At 42.0% G+C, this 19,360-nt stretch overlaps 1 protein-coding gene across 3 annotated transcripts in view; it reads right to left on the bottom strand.

The window, feature by feature from the left end:
- Positions 1-19,360, bottom strand: part of znf423 (zinc finger protein 423) — a 157,932-nt gene that overhangs the window by 8,560 nt on the left and 130,012 nt on the right. For all 3 annotated transcript variants that reach the window (XM_072386659.1, XM_072386661.1, XM_072386660.1), the window contains 2 exons: positions 9,518-9,649; positions 6,559-6,674 (listed from right to left, as the gene is read on the bottom strand). In XM_072386659.1, the coding sequence (XP_072242760.1) occupies positions 6,559-6,674; positions 9,518-9,649 (248 nt within the window). The remainder of the gene's footprint in view (positions 1-6,558; positions 6,675-9,517; positions 9,650-19,360) is intronic.

The following is a 19,360-nucleotide window of genomic DNA, read 5'->3' as shown; positions in this document are numbered from 1 at the left end:
GATTTATTTTTTGTTGTTCCTTCCTCACTGAGCCCCACGGTGTGTGTCCTTTCACCGGTTTCAAGCCCCTCAAAGCATAAATGCAAACACACACAGGTTTATACACAAAAACATAGAAACTTTCAACCGATTAACGAGTTCTGATTTCTTTCTTCTTTTTAAATGCAGCATGAACAGAAAATACTTTGCATTCACAGTGGAAAACGGCAACGGTTCCAACAGCGTTAACAGCCACAGACACAATTTGAACGCAATTTTTCTTCAGGTGGTCAGAGGACACGAGTCTGACACGTCTGAGAACAGTCAGCTGTGACAACAACGAGACCTTTTTCCACTTTACTTCTGCGCAATTCTGTTAATTTGTTTTCACAAGCAGTAATTCATTTTACGCAGGATTCTTTAGCAGATTATTTAGCTGGCAGGCTGAACTGCTGCCTCTCCAGCTTTTGTTTTGAATCTCTTTTTGTTTCCGTCTGTCTTCTCCCTGCTGGAAAAAACCTTCAAGTCTGGGGATTCAGTGAGGTAAAAATATGTGTTCGTGTGTGAGTCCCAGGTCCCCATTCTAATAACACAGAGTCTCCCAGTGAGCAGTGGGGCAGCTGAGTTCGCTCCCCTGGAACGCCACAGGGATCTACGGATCAAATTCATACACTCACATCTATACACACACAGAACCCAGGGACACATGCATCACAGAGTACACACTATGACTTGACACAGTGCTCACAACCAAGAGCAACAAAGACACACACACGAACCTTGTTGCCAGTTCAGCCACATAGACACCTCTCCATAATTCAGTTAGAGGGAGACAATGAGGCTCTTAGATTCAGACAAAGACAAAGATAACATTATTCACAAACAGACTGCTAAACACAGCTCGGTTCACATGCACACTCTGCCCTGACAGCAGGCAGTGAACGTGCCTGCCAAGTGATTCTTAAAACCAAAACGCAGCTTTTTTTCATTACTTTGCCATCGTGTGAAGATTTCTTTCAGTTTTCAGGTAAAAACAACTGCTGAGGTTTAAGCTGCTGCACCTCCAACTGGCTGCTTGCAAATTACTGACATGACACTGATAGTATCTCTGATAGTATCTGATAGTATCTCTGACATAGATGCTGAACCACCCCTCATATATTGCCAAGATAACAAGAAATGGATGCAGAGATACATCACGCAAACATAAATGTATATAAAGTAAATAAGGCAGAAACTGAGTTTGTACAATTCTAACGAGCCTGAAAGTGAATATCTGGTCTGAGCTCCTTTATTCTCCAACACAGCCTGAACCCTCTGAGACAAGCTTTCTGTCATTTCTTTAAGGAGTCTTCAGGAATAGTTCTCCAGGCTTCTTGAAGGACATCCCAAAGCTCTTCTTTGGATGTCGGCTGCCTTTTGTTCCGTTCTCTGTCAGATGATCCCACACTGCTTCAATAATGTTGAGGTCCGGGCTCTGGGGAGGATTCATCCCTCCATAAGACCTGTTGGCACTGATTTTCGGTCCACTTCTTGTGTCATTTGGCATAGCTCAGCCTTTTCTCCCTGTTTCCCTTCCTTAAGAATGGCTTCTTGACAGCCACCCTTCCATGGAGACCATTTCTGATGAGGCTTGGGCCAACAGTAGATGGATCAGCTGAAGGTCCAGATGCATCTCTCAGGTCCTGTCAGGTCTTTGCTGGATTTTTTCCTCTTTCTTAAGGACATCACTTTCAGATCCTGTTCATCTGCTGTAGATAGTTTTTTAGGCCTGACACTTCTTCTTTTGTCCTCCACTTGTCCAGTTTCCTCAAATGTTTTAAGGACACACTGCACACCATGCTGATATATACCAAGTTTTCAGCTAATAGCTCTTTGGGAATCACCTTGTTGCTGCAGAAATCCTATTTTCTGTCTGTCAAACTGTGTTATCTTTGCTGTTTTTCATAGATGCAACTAAAGAAATGGGAACAAATGATGTGTCTTTGTGACAGGCTGCTGGTAACAAAGTTTCTAAAGATCCAATTTAAAATGGCTTCTTTGCTAAGTTGTCTGTTATGTGAGGAGACAACAGTTGTCCACTTCTTGAGTTAAGTGCCTTTTTTATGCTTAAATAATTCATAGGTCAGCGTTAAGTGGTTTAACAAACAAACAAAAATCACAGAAAAAGCAGCCAGTGTCCAAAGAAAAACTTTGAAAGTCTGGAAGTCTGGAGAACTATTGCTTAAAAACACTTTAAAGGATTAAATATAAAATATAAAAATTAAAATATAAAGAACATAGGAGAGGATCAACACTTTTATACAATAATGACTGACTGACTGTATTTAAATCTTTCCTATTTCATGTCTACATCTTAAATTTATTGTTTTCTGTCATATTATCACGTCTTCCTGTCAATATATGTGTGCATTACAGGTTTTATTAAGGTGTCCACATGAGAAAAGTAACTTTCATATCTTGCCTATTGCGTGCATGTATGTGTAACTCTTAAATTCAGCAGTGGTGAAGGAGATGTGGGAAATCCTGTGGAGGAAACCACACATAAACAAATGGACCCCCCACATCCATCCATTTACCCATCTGACCAGAGACTCTTCCATTTCACAGTGTTTAAATATTTACTACAGCTAAAGGAAATGGTGTAATCCCACAGACGCAGAGACAGAAAAAAGGGAAGAATGCAACAATGACAGATGAAGGAAATGGATAGGAGGAAGCATTCAGGGCAGAAGCTGCGGTATAGCACCCCCTGGAGGCTTAGCAAGAGTGTGAAAAATCAAAAGATCTGTCAAGGAACGTAACACAGAGCTCAACAGGAAGTAAATACTGCACAACCTTGGAAAATAATAAAACTATGGTGCATAATGTAGATATTTGGATAATGACGCTATGTTTGGATCCATAGTAAATCATGTATCAAGAGTTTTTTCAAAGGTTTTTTGAATGCAATATATTCTCACAACTTAAACATTTTTGATTAAAAACAGTTTCTGATGAAGAAACTAATAATGACAAAGACAGAAAGAACCGACGTAAGAATGAAACTAAAACTGAAAATGAGAAAGTTGTGTGTGAAGTCTGGGAGTGAAAGCAGAGACAGATCCAGAAGGACCTCACTGATCAGGGCCACAGCATTTCTTATTTACACACCCACATACACACATGCAGGCACACACCAAAACATCTCTTATTTACCAGCTTACGTCTGCACTATTTATGGGACACTGGGGAGAGGCACAGAAGAGAGGAAGAGAGGAGAGGGGCTAAAATATGCATAGGGGCTGGTTCTTCTGGGACGGACCGGGCGGGGGGAGTCAGAGATGGAGGAAGACAGGATGAGAGAAAGTGAAAACTGTGGCATGTGTGTGTAAGAGGAAGATGCAAAGATGTGACAGCAAGTGGTTGAGATGGAGGCAGAGCGAACGTGAGAACTTTGTATGCAAAGGGAGAGGCACAGATGGAAAGTGGGGCTGAAGGAGGGAAATCAGAGGGGAGACAGGATGATGCAGCGGCGTGTCCATGCTGCAGCGACCCTTGGGTCTGTGTGTGTGTGTGTGTGTGTGTGTGTGTGTGTGTGTGTTAGCTGGACATCATATGGTCCCTCTGAGGCCTTGAAAGAGGCCAAAGCCTTTTCTAGTTGGCCAGCCCGCCTTCTTCATCCATCCCCACCTCATTAAAACACACAAGCACACACACAAATCACCCTATTCCACGTTCTCTGGAAGATGCTCATGCACACAGATACTCGCACCCACACAGTAACAGCTAGCACTCGCATTAACCTCCATGGTTGTAGCTCTCCATCTCCCCCAGTCAGCCTTTCTGTCTAGCCCACTTAGAGAGCCCTCCCATGGGGCGATGGAGCTGTGGCAGGTCAGGCCCGGGCTGCAAGTTTTCATACACCCACCCACACACACACACACACAGAGAGGCCAGGACCAGGGAGTAACAAGATGGATACAGCCAGAGTGTAGCAGTCAAAGAGTTAGTACAAAGAGCTGAGGTGGAGAAACACGAGAATAAAACTTATTCAGCTACAGTAATAAACAAGATGTTCATATTTTTTTTTAAGAGTTAAGTAAAGTTAAGTAACTCATGCCACTGCTTTATCCAACTCCCCACAGCTAAGACTCCCAATCTTCAAAATGACTGCGAGTAAATGTTAAGAAGTGCTAAAGTGCAGCAGTTTGGCAGCAGGACAGATGTAGTCCATCTCATCTCAGTCCAAACCTAACAGCAATGATTCCTCCTACTGTTTTTTTCAGTTTATCATTCTGTGAGGATGTTGTGACCCGGTCAAGTGGCAGGAGAGAAGTCAGCTGTGATGGAGGATAGCGGGAGTGTGTGTGTGAGGTGTGAGCGTTGCCCGTGTGTGGACATTAACCGACAGGGTCCAGCAGTCACCCTGCTGTTAAATGGACTGGCCAGCCATATGCCCACCACCTCTGGCACTATGTCTTTGCCACTTTATGTGTTTGAGTGAGTGTGTGTGTAGGGGCTGAAATTGGCCATTTTAGGGCTCAAATAATCACCAAAACTGTCATTATTTTTCTTATCTTGTTATCATCTTCACTTTAACATAGGAAGTCCTTCTTTCTATGTTTATTGTAGGGAGATAAACACAGAATGAACCCCCAAAAATCTCACCCTAAATTGCTTAAATCAGTAAATATATAATGAATCATCTTTGCATCATTTAGTGTGTGCAACTCTGTGAAAAACTTCTTCACCTTTATTTAAACTGCTCACAGCTGGACCTAACTGCTCACATCACCTGTTAAAACACAGCAAAACTATGCTGTAAAAGGCGAGTTTCAATAATGGAGGAGTTCGGCTGTACGTGTTCAAACTGGAAACTGTTTCTGAAGAAGTGAACTGAAGCATACAGGGTCGCCTGCAAGTGTTAATTCTCCATGAAGGTCGAGCTGAGATGGACATATGTGATCAGTGAGCTGCTGATCCTTCTTCTTAAGCACAACTGTCTTCACACTCCAACCCATCCAAGGTAGCCTCACTCAAGCACAGTCATAGTCCCAGAGTTAATAGCGGGGCACAAACTCGACTGCTATTTACATGATATATATATAAACGTGGCTAATGCTATTTGTCTGCTAACAATATTCCATCAGTTTCACGTTCAGCGCTGGCCTTGGTCGTGTTTGTTCTCCATTAGGTCTCATGTTTGATATGAAAAAGTAACAGCTACAGGTAACCTGAACACATGACGTCACTACGTTGTTGAGTGTAGTGAGTCCAGTCATAGTCGTCATTTATACATGGATACCTTATGCACGAACCATTTCAGCCCAAGTTGGTCTTTACTGAAATATTTCAGAGATGATCCAGAGTGTGAACATTGGCTATAAACTTTCCACCAGGGATCATCAAGCGAGACAATTTGTAAATGAGGCACTTAAACTTCCAGAGTATTTACTGCTCGTGTGTGTGCTGGTCGTAGTCTACCCTGCTGACCTGCATGTTGCAGCACATCTCACTGAGTCTCCTGCTGGGACATCATATGTAAAGATTAACTGCAGAGTCTTGCCCAAAACGTCCAGACATTTTCAAGTTAAATTTCAGTGTTAATGTGTAGAAAAAAGATAGAAGTTTCTTCCAAAATTTTCTAAAATCCATTTGATGCAAACCAAAGACCTACTTTGTAGCTCTCAAAGATGATAACGATGCATCTATATCTGTTATCTTTGGATTGAAGAATGGTACAAAAGCCTGTGGTTGAGTTAAAACACATTCCTCAGATCATAATCTTTATTTGTAGAGTTGCACCTGTCCTATTTGACAGCACGTCTAACCTACCATCCAAACAGAGTCACATATCAGAAGCAATGCGCTTCAGACTTTCTGGATTGTCAAACATAGAAACTGATCATCAGTCGTGTCATCTTTTAAAGCCTGTGCATTACATGTGTTTAATATCTGATTAAAATAATCAGCAGACTTTGACACATTTCACAAAAACTGAGCTGCCTTCAAAGTTCACGCCCACATGTGATGGCACGAATTACAGATTTCACCTTTAACAGGACTGATGTTTGACCTGAAGACATGACAGACTTCTATTCTGCTGCCAGACAGGTGCAAGAGATGGAAGACGACAGATAGGTTTACATCATAACAGGTCTGATCACAGCTGGGCCAGGACCTACTCCAGGGTGACATATATCCACTCATCTTATACACATCTTACACACACACGATTTATGTGTCTGGATACTAATGACATGAAGCCTGCCAGAACCCTGCTAAGCTCTCATGAGGAGAGATGGAAAGAGGGTGACAGCAGAATGGAAAGATAACAGTAAATATAAGTAACCTCCACGAGAAGCTTCTGATCATGAAGATTACTTTATGTCGAAGGATGGTTGGAGCAAAGAAAAATCAGAGGGAGGCAAGCAGGTTTGGAGAGATGAAAAGAAGGTGTTTTTTTGTTTGACACCTTGGTTAAAAAGTCCACTTACAGCACTTTTTTTTTTTTACCTAATTTATCCCAGAATAGCACAAAGACGAACAAGGAAATCAGGTCAGTGTCAACACAGTTTCAAAGTGAAGGTGTCCTACCTGTAGCTCTGTCTGAAAAAAGAACTTCTGTGGGCACTGGGAACAGTCGTAGATCTTGTCTTCCTGACCATGCACGGCAAAAATGTGCTGCTGCAGCTTGTTGGCCTGCACAAACACTGTGAACAAAAACAGAAAAGGTTATGATGAAGTCATTCACCCTGTTAAACAAGGGGCATGGAAGCCCTCATTTCTTTATATTCTCTTCCAAGCAGCCACACTTTCTTGTAATCCTTTAAAGTGTTCCTGAGTAACAGTTCTCCAGGCAGTTTTTCTTTGGACATTGGCTGCTTTTTCCCTCCTTTTCAGTCCAAGAATGTTTTTTTTTTGTATGCTGAACCACTTAATTCTGACCGATGAATTATTCAGACATAAAAAAGGAAATAAAGGTGCTCAGACCAAATATTGACTTTCAAACTCATCAGAACTGTACAAACCTATTTTCTGAAATATCGACTGTTTCCATTAATATTTGTAAGTTCAGAAAATTTCACAGTAGACTTTTCCACAGAACTGTAGTTTATCAGAGCAAAAACTCAAGGATGAGGAGTCCAAATTATGCTGAATTCAGAACAATATCATCATTTAGCAGTTTCATCATAGATCTATCTAACAGTTGGCAGATGCCCTTAATTTTTATTATAATGATGAGAAGGGAATGTGACTCCTTCACATATGAAATTGAAGTTGCATCCTTGTTGGGATCTAACAAGGACACAACTTAAAAAAGTGCATTTAGATTAGAACTTCCCTATCTGCTACTGGTGAAGAATTAACCACGAGATAACTGATTCTTCAGTAAAAATTGCCCTCCCCACAGACACGTAAACACAGACAAAGCAAATTAAGGTTGATGAGGAGGCAGAATCAAGAGAAGGAAAGGAGCAAGACCAAGAATTAGAGGAAACAGGAAGAGGGATCCTCAGCAGAACATGTGATATTTATCAATAAATTATCTCCTATTTTCTATCTTCTGCTCCAGCGTTGTTTATCCGCTTTTCCCCTTCTTTTGCTCCCCATTGTTTCAGTAAACTTTTGGTTTCCACTGTGAGTGTATTTGTGCTGAATTATTAAGCTTCCCCACAGGAGCGGTGCCCATCTTACTAATTCATAAGCCACCAAGGAATAGAGTAAAAGTTTAAAGTGTTGCTGTGCACCTGGGGGCTGAGTACACAACACACAGCAAACCCAACAACTGAGGGAGGGAAAGAAAGAGGGAGTGATGTAAAGAGAGGGAAGCAGAGAAAGTGCAGTTCTGCTGAGGGTAAGTCTGAACACCACACATTAAATTGGTCACCCAGCATTTAGTCTGTTTCCTCCAGTGGATTGCAGATGTTGCAGGTGCTTCATATTCAACCAGTGTGCAGGTATTACTGTGTTGGCATTTTGTGCACAGTTTGTGCGGTACTTCTTCAACAGTGGCACCCTGCAGCAATATTACTCCCACCGTACACCACTACCATTACAGTGCATTCGCTAGATAAATCATGTTGTATGTACTCAGCCTTTTCTGAGCCCCAACAGGTGCTTGAGCTGACTAGAAAGATTTAAATTCAGATTTTGCTTCAGCTGCAGTTTGCAGTTTCACATGAGAAGCTGTAACCACTTTTTGTTCAGTCTGTGGCTTTAATGAGAAAGTATAATCCTGATTCTCGTGGTATAACACTTATTATTTATATCCAGAAATACAAGAGGTGGGACACCACAAATCGAAAGAAACCTGGCCACACTGATACTTAACAGGATGTAAAAGCAGTCAGTTTTTATCTTCCTCATCATTTGCATCCATCAGGGAGGCAAACCTGAGGACTGAGGGGTGAACTTTGCATTAGCTGTTCACAAAAACTAAACTTCCACTCAGAGATAACGGGTACTATGACCATAGTTCTGATCCAGTTCAGGCTGCAGCTCACAACAGGTTTTATATGGAATGTAGTAAAAAAAAAAGGCTAATTTTCAGTTCAGGATCCAAACTATTTAATAGATTAAATGCTGAAAAGATCGAATCATAATTCAATTTTAACATTTCATAATTTTCTGTTAAATTCACTAAACTGCTTTTTAAAGATAACAGTTTCATTATGGATTTTCTGTCTGTTTATGACACAAATATCATTCAACATCTGTGAAGTGCTTTTCATTGTGTTTCAATATCAGACGTCAGCATGGATTCAACACTTACCTCGAACATACCCCGTGCAGTAAAACAAACTAAATCATCCTTTTTTCACACACTGCCACTAACATCTGGCACGAAGAAGAAATTGATGCATCTGTATTAGAGCCTTTGATGTTTCCTTTTACTTTGGACAGAATAGGACAAAGTCATTATCGGTTGTCACACCTCCTCCATCCATCAGAGTTATTTGACTTTTATTTTTTTTCTTCAGCTAAAAATGGAAAACGGCTCCCACTGGTGCTTTGCTGTTTGCCTTTACAACTTTATGCATAACGCTGATGTCAGTAGCAGGTCAATAGCATGCGGTAGCTCAGATATCAGATGTTAAGCACCTCAAGATTATCAGCTGGGGGTGCTAATTCTCCACTTGGGTGCCATTAAACTAATGCAGAAGAACATTAATTATTAATGTTGAAATGGCTCCATTCAAACCTCAAACAGCAGACAACAAAGTGGAAACAGTGCTGATATCATATTTCTGTGGGTTTAATTTAGCTGCTCATATAGAAAAGGGAAAAGAAAAAAATGAAGAAGATCGTGAAAGATCAGAAGAAGTGTGCACAAATATTCCTCAAAGAACCAGTGATGTTTTTAAGGTAAAGGCTTTCTGAGATAAATAGCCATTTGGTTTAAGTTTTTCTGGTAAACTGAAAGTTACTTTATGAATAAATCTCCATTATTCCTACATGCTGTGCACGGTATGTTTGTGCGTTTTTGTTTTTTTTTTAAATGCAGAGCAGACCGCACATCTACTGTCCTTGAAGGTGAATGTGTGTCTCTCACCTGTGAAGCAGACGGGACACTTGAAGGTACCTCCCATGCCTTCAAAGCTGTGCTCTATCAGGTGGCAAAGCAGCTTGGCAGGTGAATCAAACATCTGGTTACACAGCTTGCACTCGTGATTGATGCCCTCCTCTGCAAATAAGAGACAGACACGCATGTGTAGGCTGGGTTAGAAAACACAAAAACCAGAACGTATGACATTTCAGATCATTAATGTAACGCTCATAACAGATGTTTGATTCACATGAAGATATTTCAAACACAGCCAGATATGGAGACAAATTATGCTGTTGTGTCACAATTTACCAAAAAACCCCAAAAAACCCACCACCGTCTTTATATTTGAATTGACGCCATCGCAACATGAGCGCAGCTCCCAGACTTTAGTTCTCAAACATCAACCGCCATCTTTCCTTACTTTGACAGGAAAATCACACGTTTGGTTTTACTTTATAACTGGATCTGGTCACAGCCACTTTAACATTTCATACACATTTCTTACTCATGCACACAACTAAAAATATGTCAAAAATTGTTTAAAATCCAACTGTTTTGGAAAATTATATCATTATCAAGCTATCAAGATAAATAAGGGAGAACTGAGCTGAAGCCATGTGAGCTCATCTCACCACATTTTTAGACACATATTCAAAAAACTGTAGAAATTGGTAAAAAACTGGTAATTGCCTGTCCTCCCACCCGGTCTGGGGATGATCTACCCCTCCTGTAGATGTCCCTTCCCTCCCTCCGTCCTCGTTATCCACCCTCCTTCAGCGCAGCTACTCAGTCATCCCTCACTCGGCCCGTTCCTTCCTTTACATTCCCCCTCGTGCCCCTGTTAGTCTGTCACGTTCTGATTAATTTGTACGAGCTAAAATTTAGACTCCTCGCTCCACGTAACATCCTTTTACTTTCACTGCAGCTTTTCTGTTGGTCTGTTACTTAAATGTCCATTACTACAGAGATTCTCACCTTTAAAAAGAACATTTCATTTAAATGCAATATTTTATTTTCATATTCAGAAGAGTATCAGGTCTCTGCTACTGAGATGCTGTTTACAACACAACCCTCTGAGACAAACTTTCTGTCATTTCTTTAAGGAGTCTTCAGGAATAGTTCTCCAGGCTTCTTGAAGGACATCCCAAAGCTCTTCTTTGGATGTCGGCTGCCTTTTGTTCCGTTCTCTGTCAGATGATCCCACACTGCTTCAATAATGTTGAGGTCCGGGCTCTGGGGAGGATTCATCCCTCCATAAGACCTGTTGCCACTGATTTTCAGTCCACTTCTTGTGTCATTTGGCATAGCTCAGCCTTTTCTCCCTGTTTCCCTTCCTTAAGAATGGCTTCTTGACAGCCACCCTTCCATGGAGACCATTTCTGATGAGGCTTGGGCCAACAGTAGATGGATCAGCTGAAGGTCCAGATGCATCTCTCAGGTCCTGTGTCAGGTCTTTGCTGGATTTTTTCCTCTTTCTTAAGGACATCACTTTCAGATTAAGGACACACTGCACACCATGCTGAGATATGCCAAGTTTTCAGCTAATAGCTCTTTGGGAATCACCTTGTTGCTGCAGAAATGCTATTTTCTGTCTGTCAAACTGTGTTATCTTTGGCATTTTTCTTTTCCTTTTCTATGCTTGAATGATTCATGGATCAGCGTTACGTAGCTTTAGAAAAACACATGCACTGAAGGACACAAAGACCACTCTGATCACTTTAGAAGACTTTAAAAGATAACAAAAACGTCTTCCTGCTTGGAGGAAAAATAAAAATAAAGAGGGCTGGATCAATACTTTTTTACAATACTCTCTAATTAAAGGAATCTCAACAATCAGAGGCTATAAGAGTTTAAATCATCTAAAAATATAAGTATATCCATAACAAACAGACATGGGAGTGTGTAGACAACCTCCATCTATAGTTGTGTGTATCTATGTCTATTTTAAGCTGGCATGAGTGACATCACAGCACCCATGGTGAAAGGCCAGATGAAGGTGGGCGTCTTAAATACAAACACACACGTGCACCCCTTGACGATCAAGTCTCCTGCCTGTTGTCCTTATCACCAGTGTACCATACAGGACCAATACCCCAGTCGCCCACACACACTGCGTGAGGCCACACACACATGCACACCGTAGGACTGTACTGCCCGGAGACATCAGATGGTGTCTTCTGCGGGCCAATCTGTGACCCCTGTGGAGTTATGTACACATACACACCCTGACTCACAGATACACACAGTCAATTCACAGAGAACACAATCTGTGTCTTCTTCCCTTTTTGACACTTATCTCATGTCCTGTAAGTGCGAATGTACACACACGCAGACACGCACACACACATCCAAGCAGTCTGTAAAACTTCAGCTGCTGAGCTGCAGGGGATTGCAGGGTTAATAACGTCTTCAATCATGCATCCATGACACCCATACTGACTAATACACACACACACACACAGACACACACAAAGATTCCTATCTCTTCTTGCCTCAAAGGCCAACACAAGGGTGCCCTAATCCCGTCTCAATAGCTGTGGGGGAGTGTGTGTGTGTGTGTGTGGTGGGTGCCACATGGGCTTATATGGATGAGACTGTGTGCTCTATGGTTCCGATCCCCAAACAAGCCCTTTCCATGCACACACACGCACGCACACACAGAAACCTCAAAGGCTACTAGGTTGTGTGGGGCGCCAGTGTGTCCGAGACACACTGAGACAGATAGAGGTTCATTATCATTTACTAGGAGATTGAAACAGCAGGAGAGAGTCACATGGAGTGAGACATGCAGAGAGAAAGAGGTAGAGAGAAACAGAGAAGGAGGGGTGTTTCATGAACATTTTGTCTCAGAAGTGAGGTTTATATTTAACAATGCTTTTCTTCAAAACAGAAAAGTATTGTTTCAACTTCACAGAGGAAAAAAAACAAGAAAAGACAAATAAGGAGGCAAAAAAGGCACATGTAGAAGGCAGAGGGTGTATACTGTAAGTAACGCCTACGCATCAGTGATCTCAGTGTTTGTGTGTGTGGTATTGGGTGGAGGCTCTATGGAAAACACCTTACGGGTCTCCTCAGAAGTTGCCTCACACTCTCCCACACTGCCAGGATCTGAGGCAGTGGTCAAACATCAGCTACCTTTATATGCTCACAATGATGTGCTTGTTATGTGGACTGAAAGATCTCAGAAAAAGAGATTGTTACTGGTCCTGCACCTTCTGAAAGCTACAAAGATACAGCACGTTTTGCAGCTGCAAGCACATAAAACAGAGACCAAAACTGAAACTTTTCAAATAATGGTGCTGTTATTTGTATCTTAATGATGCAAAGACCATTTTCTGTTTTCACAAAGAGTCCATCTGGATGGCAGCTGGGCTCAGAGGCAGAGCTGTTGTCCACCAATCAGACGGCTGGTGGTTTGATCTCAAACTGCCACATGTCAAAGTGTCCTTGGGTATTTACTGAGTCCCACAGTGCTTCCAAAGTGCTCATCAGTGTCTTACAGTGCATGACAGAGATACACTATTTGCTCCATGTGTAGAATATGAAGCGCTGTATGAATGTTTGAGGTCAAAAAGTGCGATACCGGCTAACAACGATCAACAATGTGCATTTTTAAATTCTATTCTATTGTCGTTTTGCAACTGCAAGTGAGTGGTCTCAAATTCCAACTTTTATAAACACAAAACTCTGTATTGATGTTCATTAACAAAGGAATCACCCTGTAAAAGACGGTGCACACAGAAGCAGTGCTGCAACAGTTCAGCGATGACACGCCGTGCAGCTGGTGGGAAGCCGCCCGAAGGGGATAACCTTCAGATGACAACCAACGGGTCAGCTGACCACAATCTGAAAGTCAAATTATGATTTCAACATTTTTCAGACAATTTTCTCATAAAAAAAAAATAAATCAACAGATTTGATCAGTACAAAAGAAAACGAGCATCTTTTATGTATGACTACACTTTATTTTCCATTTGCATGTGTGCAGGAGCGTGTCTGACGCATTCCACACAGACGGCACCAATGACGACATCAGCCATAAAAAGGAAACGTTAGAAGCTAATTAATGGTCAATCAATTACAGGGTGAATGTAAAAGTCACTGCACAGTCCAATAAAAAAAGCAAAAATAGAGTGACAGTGAAAGGGACCGAAAGAACTGAGGAGAGAACAGTGATGTGCAGAGAGATAATTGGGCTGTCCGGAACAAGGGCATGGAGAGAGGCCTCCAACGCCTGCGCGAGTGTGTGTGTGTCCCATGAAAGAGTTCTCTTTTCTGACAAATACATTGTTTTGATCAGTGTGTGTGGGGACGGCTGTCTCTGTGTGCCGTCCCCCTGTGAGACCCAGTTCGTGTGTGAGACCCATAGTGAGATGACAGAGTCGCAGAGCATCCTGCCGTTACGCTTTGTCTCACAGAGCACATTTGATCCGCCTGCAGACGAACGAACACACACACACAACCCTAGGAGGCCTACACTGGGACGAAGAACACAGGGGAGAGGGATGAGAGGAGAGAGGCAGGGTGAAGGTTAGGACTCAGAGTTTGTTAACACCAAACTGAAAATGTACTTTTTCTGATTTTAAATATGCAAAAAGTCAAGTTTGGGGATCAGCTCACGTCTTCATGGAGAACTTTTATTCATTAAGTATCAACACTGATTTGGCACAGGAGCACGCGTGGACTGTAAACACATTTTCTGAACACTCCTTCCACTAACGACGATATTTCATTAAAGAAATTATATGGTGGTGTAGCCAATTAGTGAAATAACACAGTTCGGTTCATGTGGAAAATTTGACAATTAGCAATTTCAGACGAGAATACGAGAAGAATGGCACCCAGCTTCACAGTGTTCACCATCGTCTGGATCCTGCTAAGCTCAGATTCACAGTGGGGAGTACACAAATGAGTCGTATTATTAAAATATGACCCCAGAGTTGCTATCACTGCATGTCCAACAGTTCTCCGTCATCATTTTTAAGGCTGACAGACAGTTATTAATGAAATTTAATCAGATAATGTGTAAGATTGACAGATGTCTTAATCTTAATCCTTCTCTCTGTGGAATGATGGACTCCAAATAGTTCTCTAAGATCACTGTTGATGTATTTCCTCCTTGGCATTGTGTTAACGCACACCTGAATGCTGCAGAGCAGCAAACTGACCGAACTCCTGCTTTTATAGAGGTGCTCACACTTACTGATCAGTTAATCAGTGCATTGATCAGCAGCACCTGGCTGCTACTTAGCCTCTTTTCCTATGGAGGCAGTGAGAGTGGACATTTCACACATTGATTCTGTATTTTTTGGCTTAGTTTTTCTTAAATGAATAAAGACACGGTGTAATATGTCATGTGTTGTTCATCTGAGGTTATGTTTGTCTAATTTAAAGACCCGAGAAGAACCAGGTGATTTCTTTTTATGTCCTGATAAGTGAGACCTTAAAACTGAAAGAACTGTGCTGTCTTTTTCACCTATCAGTATGTTCCGGTTGTTAATGGTTGAGTGCAGATGCACATCTATGGAATAACTGATGAGGTTTCGCTTGAGGCAGGAGAAGAAGAGGAAATATAGATGATGTGAAGACAGAATGCAACGCGCTGTGTGTAAATGGATGGAAGAAGGGAGGGCGGACACAAAGAAAAGTCCATACTGCAGTCATTACAATTCCACCGCCAGTGTTGTTGCACACACAACCTCATTGCTAATGCTGTCCCTCAGTCTCATTCTCTCTCATTACCCTGCTTTCTGTCTGCTAATTGACCAGAAGAGAAAGACCAGGTGGCATCATCCCCATAACACCAACACACACACAACCCATTTACGCTGGCCTCATCACAGACCTCTGCAACATGCAGCAGAACATAAATGAGCTCCTTGGTTTGTGTTTGGGATGGATCCCTAAGGTGCCCGGCTTTCCCACTTACACACTACACACATGCATGGATACACACATCTCTTAACCCTTTTGTAGCGTGGATACTCGACCCCACCCCCACCCCTCCCGTCCCCTACAAGCTCCCAATTTCTCTCTGTCTCTGTATGAGCTGCTGGAAGTCCCTTGGGTGTCTACCCTCCATTACTGCCCGTCCCTGCTCCTGTCAACCCCCTCCATCCCCAAAATATATGTGAAAGAGTGCTAGCGTGTGTGTGTGTGTGTGTGTGTGTTTGGTCCCTCGCAGTGTAAAAGGCCTTAAACCAAGTGAGGCGATTGATAGGGAAGATGGGGAGAGTTAGCAAGAGAGGGAGTGATGAAGAAAAGACAGAAGAAAGGAGGTCGGGACGACAGGATGGACGTGGAGAGAGCAGCGGAGGCGCTGGGAGGAAGAAGGAGTGCAGCAAAGAGAAGAGCAACGGACAGGAGGAAGAGGAGGAGGAGAAGCAGTATGCACCTCTCTGGGGGGCTCACTCAAGGTGTGTTACCATGGCAACCAGGGGTGAGTGGTGCTGGTGGTGGGGTTCTAATGCAGGGGTGTGTGTGTGAGCTTGACCCATTGGCAGTGTGGGGGCTGGAGAATACGCACACGTACATTCGTGCACACACAACACAACCTGCTGCAGTGCTGGAGGGGTCCCAAGAGTGCCCCCACCTTTACTCACCCTCACACACACAGAAAGAATGCTGCAGTGCTGAGGTCCCGCGAGTATCCAACACCCACACACATTCTCCCTCCCTCCTCTCATCTTCCATTTTCCCTCCCTGTTTCTATCACCCTCTCGCGAGGTGATTGTTAATATTTTCATCAGTTGTTTACTGCTTCTCTTACTGTGTGGATTTTAACAGTTAGTCTGATGAAGATTGTTGAGCTGCACCCCTCTTGGACAGAGATTTTCCAGGTGACTCGATCTGTTGAAGAAAACTGACTGTGACCTGCTCATTTAGATACCCTGAACCTCTGAGCTTGAACACACAGTCTCTCAGTTGTTCTGTTTTTTTAGGCATAACGTACTGTGCAAAAGTTTTGAGCCACCCCTCAATTCTGTCTATACTGCCAGGAAAACAGGACACAGATAAACGTAAAAGTAAATACACTAAATAAGGCAAAAACAGAGTCTGTAGAATTCTACAGAGCTTGAAAGTCAATGAGCTCCTTTATTCTCCAACACAGCCTGAACCCTCTCAGACAAGCTTTCTGTCATTTCTTTAAGGAGTCTTCAGGAATAGTTCTCCAGGCTTCTTGAAGGACATCCCAAAGCTCTTCTTTGGATGTCGGCTGCCTTTTGTTTCGTTCTCTGTCAGATGATCCCACACTGCTTCAATAATGTTGAGGTCCGGGCTCTGGGGAGGATTCATCCCTCCATAAGACCTGTTGCCACTGATTTTCAGTCCACTTCTTGTGTCATTTGGCATAGCTCAGCCTTTTCTCCCTGTTTCCCTTCCTTAAGAATGGCTTCTTGACAGCCACCCTTCCATGGAGACCATTTCTGATGAGGCTTGGGCCAACAGTAGATGGATCAGCTGAAGGTCCAGATGCATCTCTCAGGTCCTGTCAGGTCTTTGCTGGATTTTTTCCTCTTTCTTAAGGACATCACTTTCAGATCCTGTTCATCTGCTGTAGATAGTTTTTTAGGCCTGACACTTCTTCTGTTGTCTGTGTCTTTGCTCCTTGGAGGCAGGCTCAAGACTTTTGCACAGTACTGCAAATTTAAAAGTCAGAGCCCGATGAACAAATAGGAAGAAGGTTTTGATAGATGAAACAAGAAAATGACCCATTCAAACTAACCGGAGAAACAGGTAAAAGTTTCACTTCAGTGCTTTCAAAGGTGTATAAAAGAGGCAGTGACAGGACAGTGTTTTTTTTGGTTTTATCTTGTATTATGCTTATGTTTTTATGCTTTTATTGATTGTTTTTATATTCCTATGTCTTTCTATGTTTTAGTTATCTTTGAACTATTTTACTTATTTTTTTATTATTATTTTTATTTTTACTTTTAATGACCATCATGCACTGACTGAGTGGGGATTTGTGTTTATCTGTGTGAAGCACTTTGAATTGGACCTGTGTATTATGTAATAAACTGCCTTGACTTGCAGTTAGTCCAAAAGATTCAGCGATAATGGCAAACATGGAAGGCGCCGTCCTCTCAACAAAACACAACTTATACCTTTTCAGGTGGAAGCTGCTTTAAAGCAACAGTCCAACAGAGTTTTTAACAATTGTATTCAATCATTAATGATTTTCATAAAGACTGATCCAAGCACCCTCCATAAGAGCAGAACCATATTTCAACAGAACATAGCCTCAAACACTATTAACTCCTCCACATGTGACTGATAAAGAGATGCGAGTGAGGTGCTCATCATCCTCCACCACATTCCTCCGTATCACATCTGACATTACACCCTTTAGTAACTATTTCCAGTGGAAACTCTCCCGCACACACACATCCGTACGCACACACACACCCAGGCAGACATTTTATTGGCAGACGAGAACAGCATATGGTGATGACCAGTTTGTGCACAAATTGAGCATATTTGTGTAGTGCATAAGTGCATGTGAGTCTTGGAGGGAGATTGTGTATGTAATGTGTGTGTGTGTGTGTGTGTGTGTGTGTATGTGTGTGTATAGCAGCTTGGATTTTCCCTATCAGATTACATAACAGTAGGAAGCTGGAACACTGCATCCTGTTGAAGCCAAAAACCTTCTCACTAACACACATGTGCGCAAACACACATTTTTACATCGCTGTCTCACACTTTCTCCCTGGTTGTGGGTAAATTAAGTGCTACACTCACATTATGGGTTTATTTATGATATGAAGCACGATATCCTCAGTGCTGAGGTGCTCTCCTCTGTTTGTATGACTATATCGTACAATGCGACTTCCTGCTTCGAACAATTTGTGCACGAGTAACAAACAACCTCAAAAAGATTTAATCAATAAATGCTTTGCTGCATTATGTTTCCTCACATGATTTGTGTGGTTTGGATTCTGTTACTTTGTAAGTGAAACATTATCACATCTTCCAAGGAATTTATCCTTTAAGAGCACATTTTGTCTATCTGTAGTAACCACTAACTTTGTTTGGGGCCGCCGCGGTCTGAAAATATCTCATTCAGTGGGACGCTCAGATTTCCAGGCTACTGTTATGTCACTGTGCCAGCTCACTTGATCTCCACCAACCCACTGCTTGTTCTTTCTTTTTTTGTTTGTTATTAACGTAAAACTCTCCTGAGTGCTTCAATAATTCACAGAATCAAATTCGATAATAAGTGCTTGTTTTATATCCTGACCGTGAAATGTGACCTCTTGGTTTTCTTTAATTTATTCTTCGTTGAAAGTTGGAAATGATTGGTTTTAATTTGAATGCGGCATCAGCTGAAGCACTGAAATCAAACACAGATGAAACGTTACCCATATAAACAGTTCTTAATCTCTAAAAGCTGAAAACAGAGGAATGGACCAACAACGAAGCTCAAGTTTTATTGAGCTAATATGTGACCCTTCTACCACCCACCAATCAGCTGGCTGTTTATTTAGTCCAGTGTTCCTGTCTGTGGTTTCAACAACATGGGGCAGTTTAAAAGATGCAAGACTGTGCTTAAAAGTGTGTCACACAACAAACTACGCCTTCTCCATCCCTTAAGATATAAAAACTCTGATGCTTAGTTGGCTGGTGGTGTACATTGCTGCGATGCATCTGGTTTCCATAATCGACTGTACTTCAATTAATTCCTCACTGATTTTCATTAAACATTCTTTGCTATGAAGGTGAGAAATTGGAAAAAATTGTTGTAAAATTGAATTATTGTGGGTAAATCTAATGCAGCCACAGCTTTCTGTGTTCTCAGAATTATGAACAAACATTTGTACCACCTGGTCTGTTTATGATAATCTA

The sequence above is a fragment of the Leuresthes tenuis genome, unplaced genomic scaffold (genome assembly GCF_036924035.1).
Source record: "Leuresthes tenuis unplaced genomic scaffold, fLeuTen1.0.hap1 SCAF_5, whole genome shotgun sequence".
In the NCBI taxonomy this organism is placed as follows: Eukaryota; Metazoa; Chordata; class Actinopteri; order Atheriniformes; family Atherinopsidae; genus Leuresthes; species Leuresthes tenuis.
Note: the sequence above shows the minus strand (reverse complement) of the source record. Positions and strands in the feature narration are given on the sequence as shown.